Here is a 12,160-nt window from a genome sequence, read left to right on the forward strand (position 1 = left end):
AGAATAGAAACTGGTAGGACTATTCCTTCAGTCATTCATCCTATGTCTTTCTATATGCACTAGTGAGAGACAGACAGACGCCTGGGGGCCATGCAGGGGCTAATACTCATCTACCTTTCAGCTGCATTCCTAGCCTCTTCTGATTATTAAAAACATTGACCTAAAGCCTGGTAGTGGTGGCATATGCTTTTAATCCCAGCGCTCTGCAAACAGAGGCTGGGAGATCTGAGTTCAAGGCCTGCCTGGTCTACAGAGTAAATTCCAAGACAGTCAGGGCTATACAGAGTAACCCTATGTTGGAAAAAGCAAACAAACAAAATTGACCTAATCATTTTTTTAGACAGCATTTTTAGTTCTTTATTTAGCGTGTGTGTTCATCGTGCTTGTTCACGAATATGTATATGGAGGCCAGAAGTCAGTGTTGTTTTACCCTATGGCTTTGCAGCCTGTTTGTTCAAAACAGGGTTTCACTATATCCTGGCTGTTCTGTAACTCACTATGTAGATTAGACTGGTCTTGAATTTACAGAGACCTGTTGCCTGCCTCTGCCTCCAGAGTGCTGGAATTAAAGGCGTGTGCTGCCACATCCAGCTGAAATTGTTTCTTCAGTGTCTTAGAGTTTTCATTATGGAGGTCTTTCATCTCCCTTGTTAGGGTTTCTCCTAGGTTTTTGTTTACTAATGTGAATGAGACCCACCTCTATTTCTTGGTGAGCTTGTTTTAAATACATAAAAATGTTGCTTGTTTATTAGTTGGTTTTTGTGTGTGTATGGTGTGCATGTTTGGATGTACAAGCATACCTGTGTGCAGGTCCATGTGTGTATCCATGTGATACTGTCTTTTGTTGCTCTCCACTCGGTGAGGCGGGGTCTTACACTGAGTCCTTGGTTCATTTGTTCTGGAGAGTCTAGCAGCCAGGTTAGCTTGAGGATCTCTGCTGGGGTCACAAGTGGCTGCCATGCCTGCCTAGCGTCCACTTGGATTCTAGGACTCTGACCTCTGGTCCTTAAGCTCGTATGGTAAACATCTTATTCACTGAGCTCTCCCCCAGCACCTGCCCAAAGTATGAGATTCAAAAGTTTTTTGGTGGAATCGTTTAAGGTTTTTTTTAAGTATAGAATCATTCCATCTGAAAATAGGGATAATTTTCCTATTTGTATCTTTTATTTTTGGCCTGTCTGCATCTTTTTTTCTCTTGTTTTATTGCTGTGTCAGAGATTCTAGGTCTGTACTGAACAGAGATTCTAGGTCTACCACCTTTTTTTGCATTTGAGACAAGGTCTCATTTTGTAGCCCTGGATGACTGGGAACTCCTAAAGATCTGCCTGCCTTTGACTCCTAAGTGCTGGAATTGAAGGCGTGAGCCACTCCATCCAGCCTTTCCTTATTTTTTTTTTTTTTTTTTTTGAGACTGAGTTTCTCTGTAGCTTTGGAGCCTGTCCTGGAACTAGCTCTTGTAGACCAATCTGGCCTCAAACTCAGAGGTCCGCCTGCCTCTGCCTCCCAAGTGCTGGGATTAAAGGCGTGCGCCATCACTGCCTGGCACCTTTCCTTATTCTTACACAACTATCTCTGAACTGTGAGAAACTTATTCTTCATTAGTCACAGTGCAGCTATTTTATCAATGCCAGTATCTGTCCCCAGGGATTACCAAGTTACTAATGGGCATTCCTGTGGGAAAGAAACTTGTTAGTACAGCCCAGATAGAGTTCTCAAGAGCTGCTTAGATTAGTCTCTGTCCTGCTCCTTCCCTGTATCTTGACTGAGTTCACTAGTGACCTCCATTTTGCTTATTTTATATCCTGGTGACCAGTTGTTTTAATTTAAAAATCTATGCAAAGAGAAGTCATGCTCACATAGCAGGTTTATTGGAAGAGGAGAGAGAAGGGGCAGAAAAGGGTGCTGGGGGAGGAGGGTAGAAAGAGAGAAACAGGAGGTGAGCAAGGCCCACTTTTAAAAGGGAGCATAGCGAATGTGCACAGGAGGTGCTCTTAGTGGCTACAGCTGAGGACTTATCCTGTCAGGACCCCAAGGGCAGGCCAGTACAGATGCCTGAATATTAATACCAGTCTCATAATACATTTTTAGAAGACATTCTCTAGCCCGGTAGTGGTGGTGCACACCTTTAATCCCACCTTTAATGGGAGGCAGAAGCAGGCAGATCTCTGAGTTGGAGGCCAGGCTGGTCTACAGAGTGAGTTCCAGGACAGCCGAGGCTACACAGAGAAACCCTGTCTCAAAACAAACACTCTCTATTAACTTGCTTTTAAAGAACAGGCCCTTCTTTTGTACCATGTGTTGTAGTCTGATAGCTGACTTTAAGTGATGAAGTGAGGTGATAGCAAGGGGCCCATCCGTAGCAGAGAGAGGGTGTTTATTAGATGCACATGGTCACAACTGCTCAGAGAGATGTGAGCCTGCAAACGCATCTCGGGTTCCAAAGGGAGCACAGTGATCCTATCCTTTCACTCAGGTGCAGTAGTTCACGACACATCCATGTCGCTGCATCTCTCAGTCCCCTGTCCCTCATAAAGACTTCCTCTGTGCGACTGTGTGAGAGCTTATTAATGCAATATCTTTGTTCGTTTGTCTATTTGGTTTTTGTTTTGTTTGTTTTTGAGATAGGGTTTCTCTGTGTAGCCAGGTGTCCTGGAACTATCTCTGTAGACCAGGCCTGCTTCAGCCTCTCAGGTGTTGGGATTAAAGGTCTGTGCCACCACTGCCAGGCTAAGCATTAAGTTTTGATAGGATCTAGTTTTTCAGTTTCCCCTTGTGTGCTTAGTGTCCTCCCACCAAATCTGTACCTGGCCAGATGGAGTTAGCTCCCTCTTCCTCCACAGTACATCTTGATCTCATGCAACTCCTTACTATTTTCTCGTGAAAATCATTAGGTCATAGCTAACATAGCAGAAACCAAGAGCTGTTTCTGTCAGATTATGCTCCATAAAACATTTTTCAGGAATTTGGAGCTGAGTCTGAAATACTAACTTTGTGTACATTGACTACACCCATTCGAATGGTAATTCATGGAATATTTACATTTTTATAGGTTTGTGTAAATGATGACCTGGTCGCAAAGAACTTTGCTTATTATGTGTCACCCATGGGGAATAAAAACCTCAATACGTTGGAGAAGCCCAGACCCAGTCTCAATTCAGTGCCCTGCTCCAGTAAGCTCAGCCCATCACTTACTCTGTGGCCAATGCTTTTGCAAGGGAAAGACCATCGTGGAATGGAAAGTGAGTATTTCATGTTGCTTTTCCTTAATATACCAATTTCTGTCTAAGCCCTTTCCTACTTGGAGACAGAATCAATTTAATAATCAAATTTTACTACTTAGCCTCTGGCAGGCATTGTGGTCCTGGAGCTGCTACTGTTTCAGAAGTCCAGACAGTATGTGGTTTAAAGATCTCAGCAAAGTGAGGTTCTGAATAGTTTTCAGACACCTCAGAGAGTTTTTATTACAAATGATGCTTAGTGTGGTTCATGGATGCAGTTTTAAATGCTCCTCTCTGCATTAGATTTTAACCCCTCAGACTGCCATCCTTGCTAGGTCTCCTATAATTTTACTGCATGAGCAAGAGCAGAAGTAAATAATAAGGACTCATTTTTATTTTATGTTTTAGTTTTGAAATATAGTATGTTCTTTCAGACTCACAGGGCTTAGATTTTCTGTCACAGTCTCTTCGGCATACATGGTGTAAGAATGTTGTCAGTGACCTAGGGCCACCTCCTGCAGCACTAGGTGAGTCCTACCAGTTTGGTTTCTTTCCTAGGCAGCACAGAATCCATACTCTGAGTGCCCTGGAGAGTGAGCCCAGGCCTCACTGTGCTCTGCCACCGAGCTTTATAACCTCAGCCCATCTTTGTCTATTTCACGTAGGTTCTTTGTTTTGGGCTGTAAGTGTTCTTCATCTACTGTGGTAATAGTCTTTTACCAGATATATCTTTTGCAGTTATTTTCTTCTAGTGTGTGGCTTGTTTTCCTATTATTTAATGACATCTATTATATAGTTTTTGATTTGTCAATGTTTTGAAAGGATTTTACATCTGTGTTTGTAAGACATAATGGGCCTTCATTCTCTTGAAATGCTTTCTGGTTGAGGCATCAGAACAGTGAAGGTCTTGTAGGATGAGCTGGGAAGTGCTTGTTTTGCTTCTGTCTTCTAAAAGAGCTTGTGGGTTAGTGACATTTCTTTCTGATATGCTTGATAGAATTCTTCAGTGAACCCACCTCAATTTAGTTCTCTTTTTTGGAACATTCCTAATAATTCAATTTCTTCAAGACATACTATCCCTATTCCCTATTTCTGTTTTATTTGGGAGTTTTGGAAAAGTATGTCTTTTAAGGAATCTTCATCTAGATTAGTGATTCTCAATCTGTGGGTCCCTACCACTTTGGGAGTCGAGACCCCTTCACAGGGGTCACATACCATATATCCTGCATATCAGACATTTAAATTACAATTCATAACATTTGCAAAATTACAGTTATGAAGTAGCAATGAAATAATTTTATGGTTGGGTCACCACAACATGAGGAACTGTATTAAAGGATCGCAGCATTAGGAAGGTTGAGAACCACTGATTAAGATGACCAAATTGTAAGCATAGAGTTTTCATTTCACTATCTTTACATTTCTTGATATGCTCATAAACACATGAACTATCCTTTATTAGTTTCTAGGTGTCCATGAATCGGTAGGCATGGCCCTGCTTTCTCTTCCTTCTTTCCCTGCTTCTCTCTTAATCTCCCTTCCTTCACTCCTTTGGTTAAGAGTCTTAGTAATTTTGTTCCTCTTTTCAAAAACTATGTTGTGGGTTGAATTCTGTGTCCTCAGAACTCATATGCTGCAGGCCTGCCCTCAGTGTGGCAGTGTCTGCAGGCAGGGTCTTCATGAGAAGTTCTGTGATGCTATAAGTGTAGGGTCCGACTCTGATAGACTTAAAAGAGCCCCTAGAAGAGAAAAAAACCAGAGCTGACTTCTCTAGCACTTGCCCACCAGGAAGACATCACCCCAGGATTCAAATTGGCCAACACTTTGATCTTGGACTTGCAGCCTCCAGAAATAAAAGAAAATAAATTTCTGTTTAAGCGACTCACTCAAACTGATACAAATAGTTCTTGGATGTTTCTGTTTAAACAGTTTTTTTTCCTTCTGTTTGCTTTTCCACTTTGGAATTTTCTATGCCAGTCTGTGGGATGGGAATATAGATTCTGTCTCTTAGTGAGAGCCAGTTACATTGCATAAGAATTAAATTTGTAAAAAGAAATAAAAGACAAGAGTTTAGGTAACGTCAGTAGCTAGAGGAGAAGCTTTAATTAACCTGAGAGATGGCATCTCAGATCCTGCACACTGACAGTGCAGAGTATAAGCAAGTGTATTACAGCTCCCAATAAGGCTTTCCTACTCATCGGGAAGCCAGGCTATACCTAGAGCCACAATAGGACAGCTCAGCCTGGGTGTGGGGAAGCCAGGCTCCTGACACTGGGTATGATGGGGATATAGCAGTCCTGCTTCTATCGAGAGAGCGGCTACAGCTGAGCTCTGCTCTTTTCCCCTAAGGAGACGTCCTAGCAGAGCTGTCTGCTTCTTCTGCTACACTTGGCTCAAGGGGAAGCCCTTGCAGAAATGAAGCAATCTCCTCCAACTTGGGGAAATGTTATTACTTTTTTCTGCTCAGCCTTGCACGGCCTGTATACGGGACCATCTATCTCAGTAAGGTTCTGTTCTGCTCAATCTTGCTCAGGCCCCCTAAGGGAACATCTCAGCAAGGCTTTTCTGCTCAGCCACCTAGGGACATCACAGCAAGGTTCTTCTATTCTACACTGGCAAATGAAGATCTTCACCCAAGACTCTTTTGAGAAAGAGATTTATTTTGGAAGGAGAGTGGCTGCCTCTGCCAGGGTGGGAAAGGACAGCCCACAACTGAACAGGCAGAGGGGCTTTTATAGGTCTTACTAGGCTTGGAGTTTTCCTGCTCAGGGATTGGTTAGTTTAGTTGGTCAGGGTCAGAGATCACTCTGACTTCAGGGCCAAACTGTGTTTCTTTCACTGGTCCTTTTTAACCTTTTGGCTCTAGTTTTAGGACCAGGGCATATTTCTTTCACTGGCTCTGATTCTAGAGACAAAGTGTGTTTGACACTGGTTTCAGAGTCAGTGTGTTTCTTTGGTTCTGGGTTCAGGGATAAAGTGTTTCTTTCACTGACTCAGGTTTCAGATCCTGGGCATATTTCGTTCACTAGCTCTGGGTTCAAAGTCAGGGTGCTCAGGGATTGTCAGTTTTCCTTGACTGGCTCTTCTACCTTATACAGAGTATAGGTTTCAAGCTGGGGCTTCTGTAGCTAAGGATAGGAAAGGGGAAGGGGTTTTTATTAGGGACAGAATGGGCAGTTAGCTGTTTTCCTTAGACAGCTGTGTTTGAAACTGCAGGGTCTGTTGTCTCTCTACAGCCAGCTGGCTGATTGCTTCTGCAATCTCCAGGAGTTTGGGATCAAGGGATCAAGGGCAGCTGCTTTTTTTTTTTTTTATTTCCCAAATAGCTGGCTTCTTGGAAATTTGAGCTCACTTTGCCTTCCTTCCTTTCTTTTCTTTCTTTTTTTTTTTTCTGGGTAGGGTGGCATTGTCCTATACATTGTAGGAAGAGCATGTGTATTGGATACATAATTGTGGCCTCCTTTGGAAAGTACAGTCTACCAAATTGGGAAAATTACTTTATTCTTAGTAAGCTGGTCTGTGGATTTCTACAACCTTTAAAAAAAGATTGACGCAAAAATGTTTGGATTGTATTTATTTAGCGTGTAAGTGTGTATGTGAATGGGTATACTATGCCATGGAGTGCCGTGGAGGACAGAGACCATCCTCCCTGCATGTAGGACCTGGGGACCAAACGCAGGTCGCAGGCTTGTCAGCAAGTGCCTTTACCTATTGAGCTGTCTTGTCAGTCCCAAAGCAGATTTTTAATTTTAATCCCTACAAGTTTAATATAAACAAACCTGTTTGATAATAATTCATGTGTTGCGATTTTATAAGTGTTTGGCTTTTGTTATTTTTGTCTGATTTTATATAGTTTACAAGGTAGCTTTTATCTTCATTTTGCAGATAAAGCTATAAAATATAAGGATTCCTTGAGAGACTCACCTAAAGTTCTGTTGGAGAAGAAGCAGCAATGCCCCCCTTTAAAACACATAAACGAGGTTGTATGTTTGATGTTCACTGAATATAAAGTTCATATGACACGAATATTCTATTATGAACAAAAAGTGTGTTTCCTACATAGAAATTCATGAAGAATGTAGTTGTGAGAGTGTTTGATGGAACAAGGTAGCTGCTCCCCCTTGTTGAGCTTCTGTTTCTGCTGAGTTGTAACTGCTCTCGAAAAGGTGGTGTTTTGCTCCTTTAACACAGATGTGTGACTGTCTAGATTTGGGGAACATTCACATAATTTTACTTCTAATGTGCCTTTCAGTTCTTTCAACAAAGACAAATGAAAGTAATTGTAAGATACTTTAAACACTCGTGCGAATGCCGATTACCTGCTGTCTGACATTTTGATCTAATGATTATAGTGATGGCATAACCATCCAACTTTGATTCTCCGTGTGTGTATGTGCACTTGCGTGCATAGAAACTCTCTGGAATGATTGTGATGAAAATAATTTCCGTTATATTTTGATTCCAAAAATATAAATTATCTGCCCCTCCCTCCTTCTCCCCTTCCTTCCATTCTTACAGTGTATTGAATCTTCAGCATACTGGCCAACAAAAAGAGGCATAACTATATATGCTGATCCAGATATTCCAGCAGCATGGTATGTCTTGACGATTCAGGTTAGCAAACTAGAGCCTTAGGATAGTCCCTAGTCAACGTGTTAGCCTGGGGGGCTCAGTTTTAGGACTGCTGAGAATATCAAACTGTGTGTGCTCAAATCCAGATTTTTAAAAAGTGGCATGATGGTTATATGTAACTATCACACATTTTCATGTATATTTTATGTCATCTCTCGATGGCTTCTAATACCTACCCAATGCAATGTAAATACTATATAAGTCGTTATTCTGTATTGTTTGGGGAATAATGTCAAGGAAAAAAATCTACATGTTTAATGCGGGCAGTTGTTTTTGCCAAATATTTCCAGTTGTTGGTTGGCTGGTTGATTGCACAACTGTAAGTCTACAAATACAGAAGGTCACGTGTACAGTAAGTATGTAAAAGGTTGATGATAGACATACCAGACCCCCCCAAAAAGAAGGTGGTCTGGGCAATTTTGGCTCAAAATATACTACTTTAAAGGAAAAAATATCTTTTTACAGTTGATTAGCTGGCAACAGAGTGGATTGAAAACTGGCAGTAGGTCTAGAATCCCTTTGTTGCCTGGTTGCGCACTGTTGTATCTGTAAGGCACCTCCAGTGAACAGCACGGAGTGGCTGTGTGAAGGATGAGTAAGTGTAGGCCACAACAGCATAACTTTGCAGGTTACAAATCTGGAGAAAGCCAAGTGTGGCTGCTTGTCTTCTCCCAAGTCTCCAGCTGTAACCCTGTCCTCCTTAAGATGCACAAGGTAATACCAGTGACATTACAGGAAAGGGTCTCACTTTCTGTGGCTGGCTGCAGTGCCAGGTCTTTGTAGAACATTGGTGAGTGGCTCTGGGACTGGCGTACTTGTGCTCAGCCAGGGACTCCTGAGCTCAGTTGATGGGTTTTCTTTTGTGACTTAGGACACTGCTGATAGTTGCAGTGTTGGAGTTACCAAGATTGAATGTGGCCCTGGGGTAGGACCAGAAGAGAACGGAGACAAAAAGAAAACAAGTAGAAGTGCCCATGCTTGGGCCCGGGGACCCTGCCTCCTGTCTCTGCGTTGGCCGGGCAGTCTTGACCACACTACATTTGCAGATCAGCATCCAGGGTGCCCTCAGCTTGATCGAGGAAGGGAACAATAAAGCAGTCTCCAGAATTCTGTTTGTTTCCAGGTCGTTACTTACCCCGTGATTGCTTTGGTTCCTGACCAGTTTGTAATTGTAGAACTAAACCAGTTTCAGCAGCAGAGGCTGTGTGACCAGCACCAGGCAAGATTCCATAGTCAGTGCTAAGCCTCTGTCCTCACAGAAATGCATCTAGGGAGACTAAGTGCTTCCTTACTGCTGCTGCTTAGAATTCCCCCAGAAAAGAGCTATCTGTGTGGTTTGAACAAATTTGAATAAAAGTTCCCACCCCAGTCCTAACTTTGCTTTGAAGTAACCAGTGGAAACTGTTATTCTGTCTCTACTTGGGTTCTTGTCAGGTAATCCTCCAAGAATGGAGTAGGCAAACTGTAAAGAATACAAATAGGAAGGCACTTTGTCAATTCAAGAATAACTCCTTAAACAGGATAAAACAACTTAAAATTTAAATGAAATGTTGAAACTCTCAGTAGCAGGCAGGTGCTAGCTGAGAGCCAATGCAGTTTAGACAAGTATTTCAACTCTGGGGTTCTCAGAGAGCCTTGGAATACCAGCTGAGAGCTGTCCCTTGGCAGAGCAGGTCTGTGGGTCGGGCGTAGCAGGAGGACCAGTCTTGTGTCTCCAGCAGGTCTTAGTCAGGGACCTCTGAAGCTGCAGGTCTGCAAGTTGGAGTGGCTGGAATCTGGAACAGTCTTGGGAAGTGGAAGAAGCCTCATGGAGGAATTCCCTTCCACAGCAGAGTACCGTGAGTGCTGGAGGCACTCCAAGGCAGGAATGAATCCCTATGACTGGAAACTTGCTGAGTGGGTGTAGTGTGGAAGACAGACTGATGGGTGAGCCAGCTGGGAGTTGGACTCTGAAGTCTGCAGGTTTCTTACTCTTAAGGGAAAAGGAGTCCCAGGGGTTGGACCCTAGGGTCTTCTCTCCTTCTTTAAGCTCCTACAACTGCTCTGGTTTCAAAGCCCCAGCACACTGAATTTATAAAGCTATCTTCTGGGTCTTGATTGGATGTGGGAGATGAGAAATCGGACCATCAGGAAAGAGATGCTAAACCTGGTGGAGGGAGGGGGAAGAAGTCTGAGCTCAAAACAATATTTGCAGGAAGTCCACAATCAGGTACACTCTGCCTTTGCAAGGGTCAAGAAACTAGTAAAGAAATTGCTGTTCATTCCTGGTTCCCACAGCAGTCTTTGCAGGCTGCCGGCTCCTTTCGGGTTGCTTTGTTCCACCAAGTATTGCACTCTGCCTAGTTTGGGTGGTTTTTTTTTTGTTTTTTGGGTTTTATTTATTTTTGTGCTAAAGGCCAGCTGTCAGGAAGCTTCATGGGGTGGGTGAATGGGGCACAAAGACAAGGACAGGACCCTGATCTCCAACAGTTTCTGTGTCTTGCAAGTGAGACCTGTAGTTTCCTCAGCAGCAGGGTCTTATCTAGGCTCTAGTGGGCATCCAATAGCAGTGACAGTTGCCTCTATTAACTTGTGAATTAATCTTTTCATGTGTTTTGGTTTCCAGTGGGTTTAGCCAGAAACCAAATGAGAAGCTGCTGCGGTTGACAGAGAAGAAAGACTGTGATGAGAAGAATGGCTGTGTGAAGTAAGGCCTAGCTCACTCGCTCGCTTGGCTGGAATTGGTTTGTTTGGTTTAGTTTTCCCCTGACTTGAATTGGTTTTTGAAATAATTGTATAAAAAGAAGCAGGAAAAATATACCTCTATTTTTACTTCAAACTTCCATTCTCATAAAACAGTAAATATGCAGGAAGTCCCCTAGCTGTGTCAGGGTAGGGGCGTGTTAAATCTTGGCTCTGTTGTAAGGGTCATTCTCACCCTGGTTCCTCAGCCAGGTGGACAGTCTTTAAACTGTTAGGTACAGTTGTATACTTTTATGGCCATTGATTTTGGTGGGGTGATGTTTGGTTTCCTTCCCGGTTTTCTGATGTTAGATGGGACCACCTCCTGTTCTCTAACAACAGAGTAACCTCATTTGATGCTTGTTAAATACACAAAACTCAGACCATGCTTCTCTTTCCCTAGACTCTACCAGCTGAAACAGTTTACCTGTGAGAACCTGGCTGCTCTGTAATTAGACTGACAGCTTAGCTTGGTGCCCATGCTGTCTCTGTTCGTTAGCAATGGTAGCCTCTGACACCTTCCAGAGTCACCCATGCCCTGTATGGCCTCAGTGTTCAGGAATCAAGTGTGTTGAAGACTGGTGAGGGGTTCACAGTGGGGCTGGTGGTTAATATTCCCTTCCAGAGAATCTCTCCTGCCTCATGCCTGACGTTTTTACTGCTCTAAGTGACTGTTTTCCTTGGGACAAGTAACTTTTTAGAAATTATAATTTAGTTTGAGCTGATAATTGAGTGAGCACTGACAAACTCTATTCTCCTTCATGCCTCTATCATAAAGCCTTGTCTTCCCTACTATCTTGCTCAGTGCTCTTTGCTTAGTCCTGATTGGTAGGAAATACAGTGGTGACTTGGGTGACTTGTCAGCTGTTCATTCCAGGGAGTCTGCAGGTAAAAGAGCTGAAGAAAGTTAGTGTCCTAGTCAGGGCCTCTGTTGCTCTGATGAAACACTATGACCAAAAGCAAGTTGGGGAGGAAAGGATCTGTTTGGCTTCTTACTCTTCCACATTATAGTCCATCACTGCAGGAAGTCAGGCCAGGCTTACAAAGATTATTGCAGCCCGGTGGTGGTGGCACATGCCTTTAATCCCAGCACTTGGGAAGCAGAAGCAGGCAGTTCTCTGTGAGTTTGAGGCCAGCCTGGTTTACAAGAGCTAGTTCCAGGACAGGCTCGAAAGCTGTGGAGAAACCCTGTCTCGAAAAGCCAAAACCAAGATTATTACAAAACTATTGGCCTAAAATCCAACTGGAGCAAGGGTTATTCAAGAAAAACAGTAGCTCTTAAGTCCCTAAACCTATGAGGATGACAGAACAGTCCAGGTAGAATGACTCAGTGGATAAAGGTGCTTGCCATGAAGCAATCATGAATTCAATCCCTGGCTCCTGCATCATGGAAGGGGAGAACCGATTGCTTCAAGTAGTTCTTTGATTTCTGTACTTTCATAGATTAACATGTACAAAAATAATACATGTGGGGTTTTTTGTTGCTGTTAAAAACATGAGCTTAAAGAGGACAGAAACCTCCTGTGGAGCAGAAAGGCAAAAGCTCACTTTTGATCTTGATTTTCAGTATGAACATAGATCTTGAAAGC

The 12,160-nt window shown here is 43.0% G+C and overlaps 1 protein-coding gene across 2 annotated transcripts in view; it reads left to right on the forward strand.

Moving 5' to 3' along the window:
- Tdrd12 (tudor domain containing 12) overlaps positions 1-12,160 on the forward strand; it is a 74,232-nt gene that overhangs the window by 29,698 nt on the left and 32,374 nt on the right. The window contains exons 7-11 of one of the 2 annotated variants that reach the window (XM_075957882.1): positions 3,050-3,239; positions 3,653-3,745; positions 7,104-7,198; positions 7,737-7,813; positions 10,456-10,536. In XM_075957882.1, the coding sequence (XP_075813997.1) occupies positions 3,050-3,239; positions 3,653-3,745; positions 7,104-7,198; positions 7,737-7,813; positions 10,456-10,536 (536 nt within the window). The remainder of the gene's footprint in view (positions 1-3,049; positions 3,240-3,652; positions 3,746-7,103; positions 7,199-7,736; positions 7,814-10,455; positions 10,537-12,160) is intronic. The other variant, XM_075957889.1, reaches the window with a different exon arrangement.

Source organism: Microtus pennsylvanicus, chromosome 1 (genome assembly GCF_037038515.1).
Source record: "Microtus pennsylvanicus isolate mMicPen1 chromosome 1, mMicPen1.hap1, whole genome shotgun sequence".
NCBI classification, from domain to species: Eukaryota; Metazoa; Chordata; class Mammalia; order Rodentia; family Cricetidae; genus Microtus; species Microtus pennsylvanicus.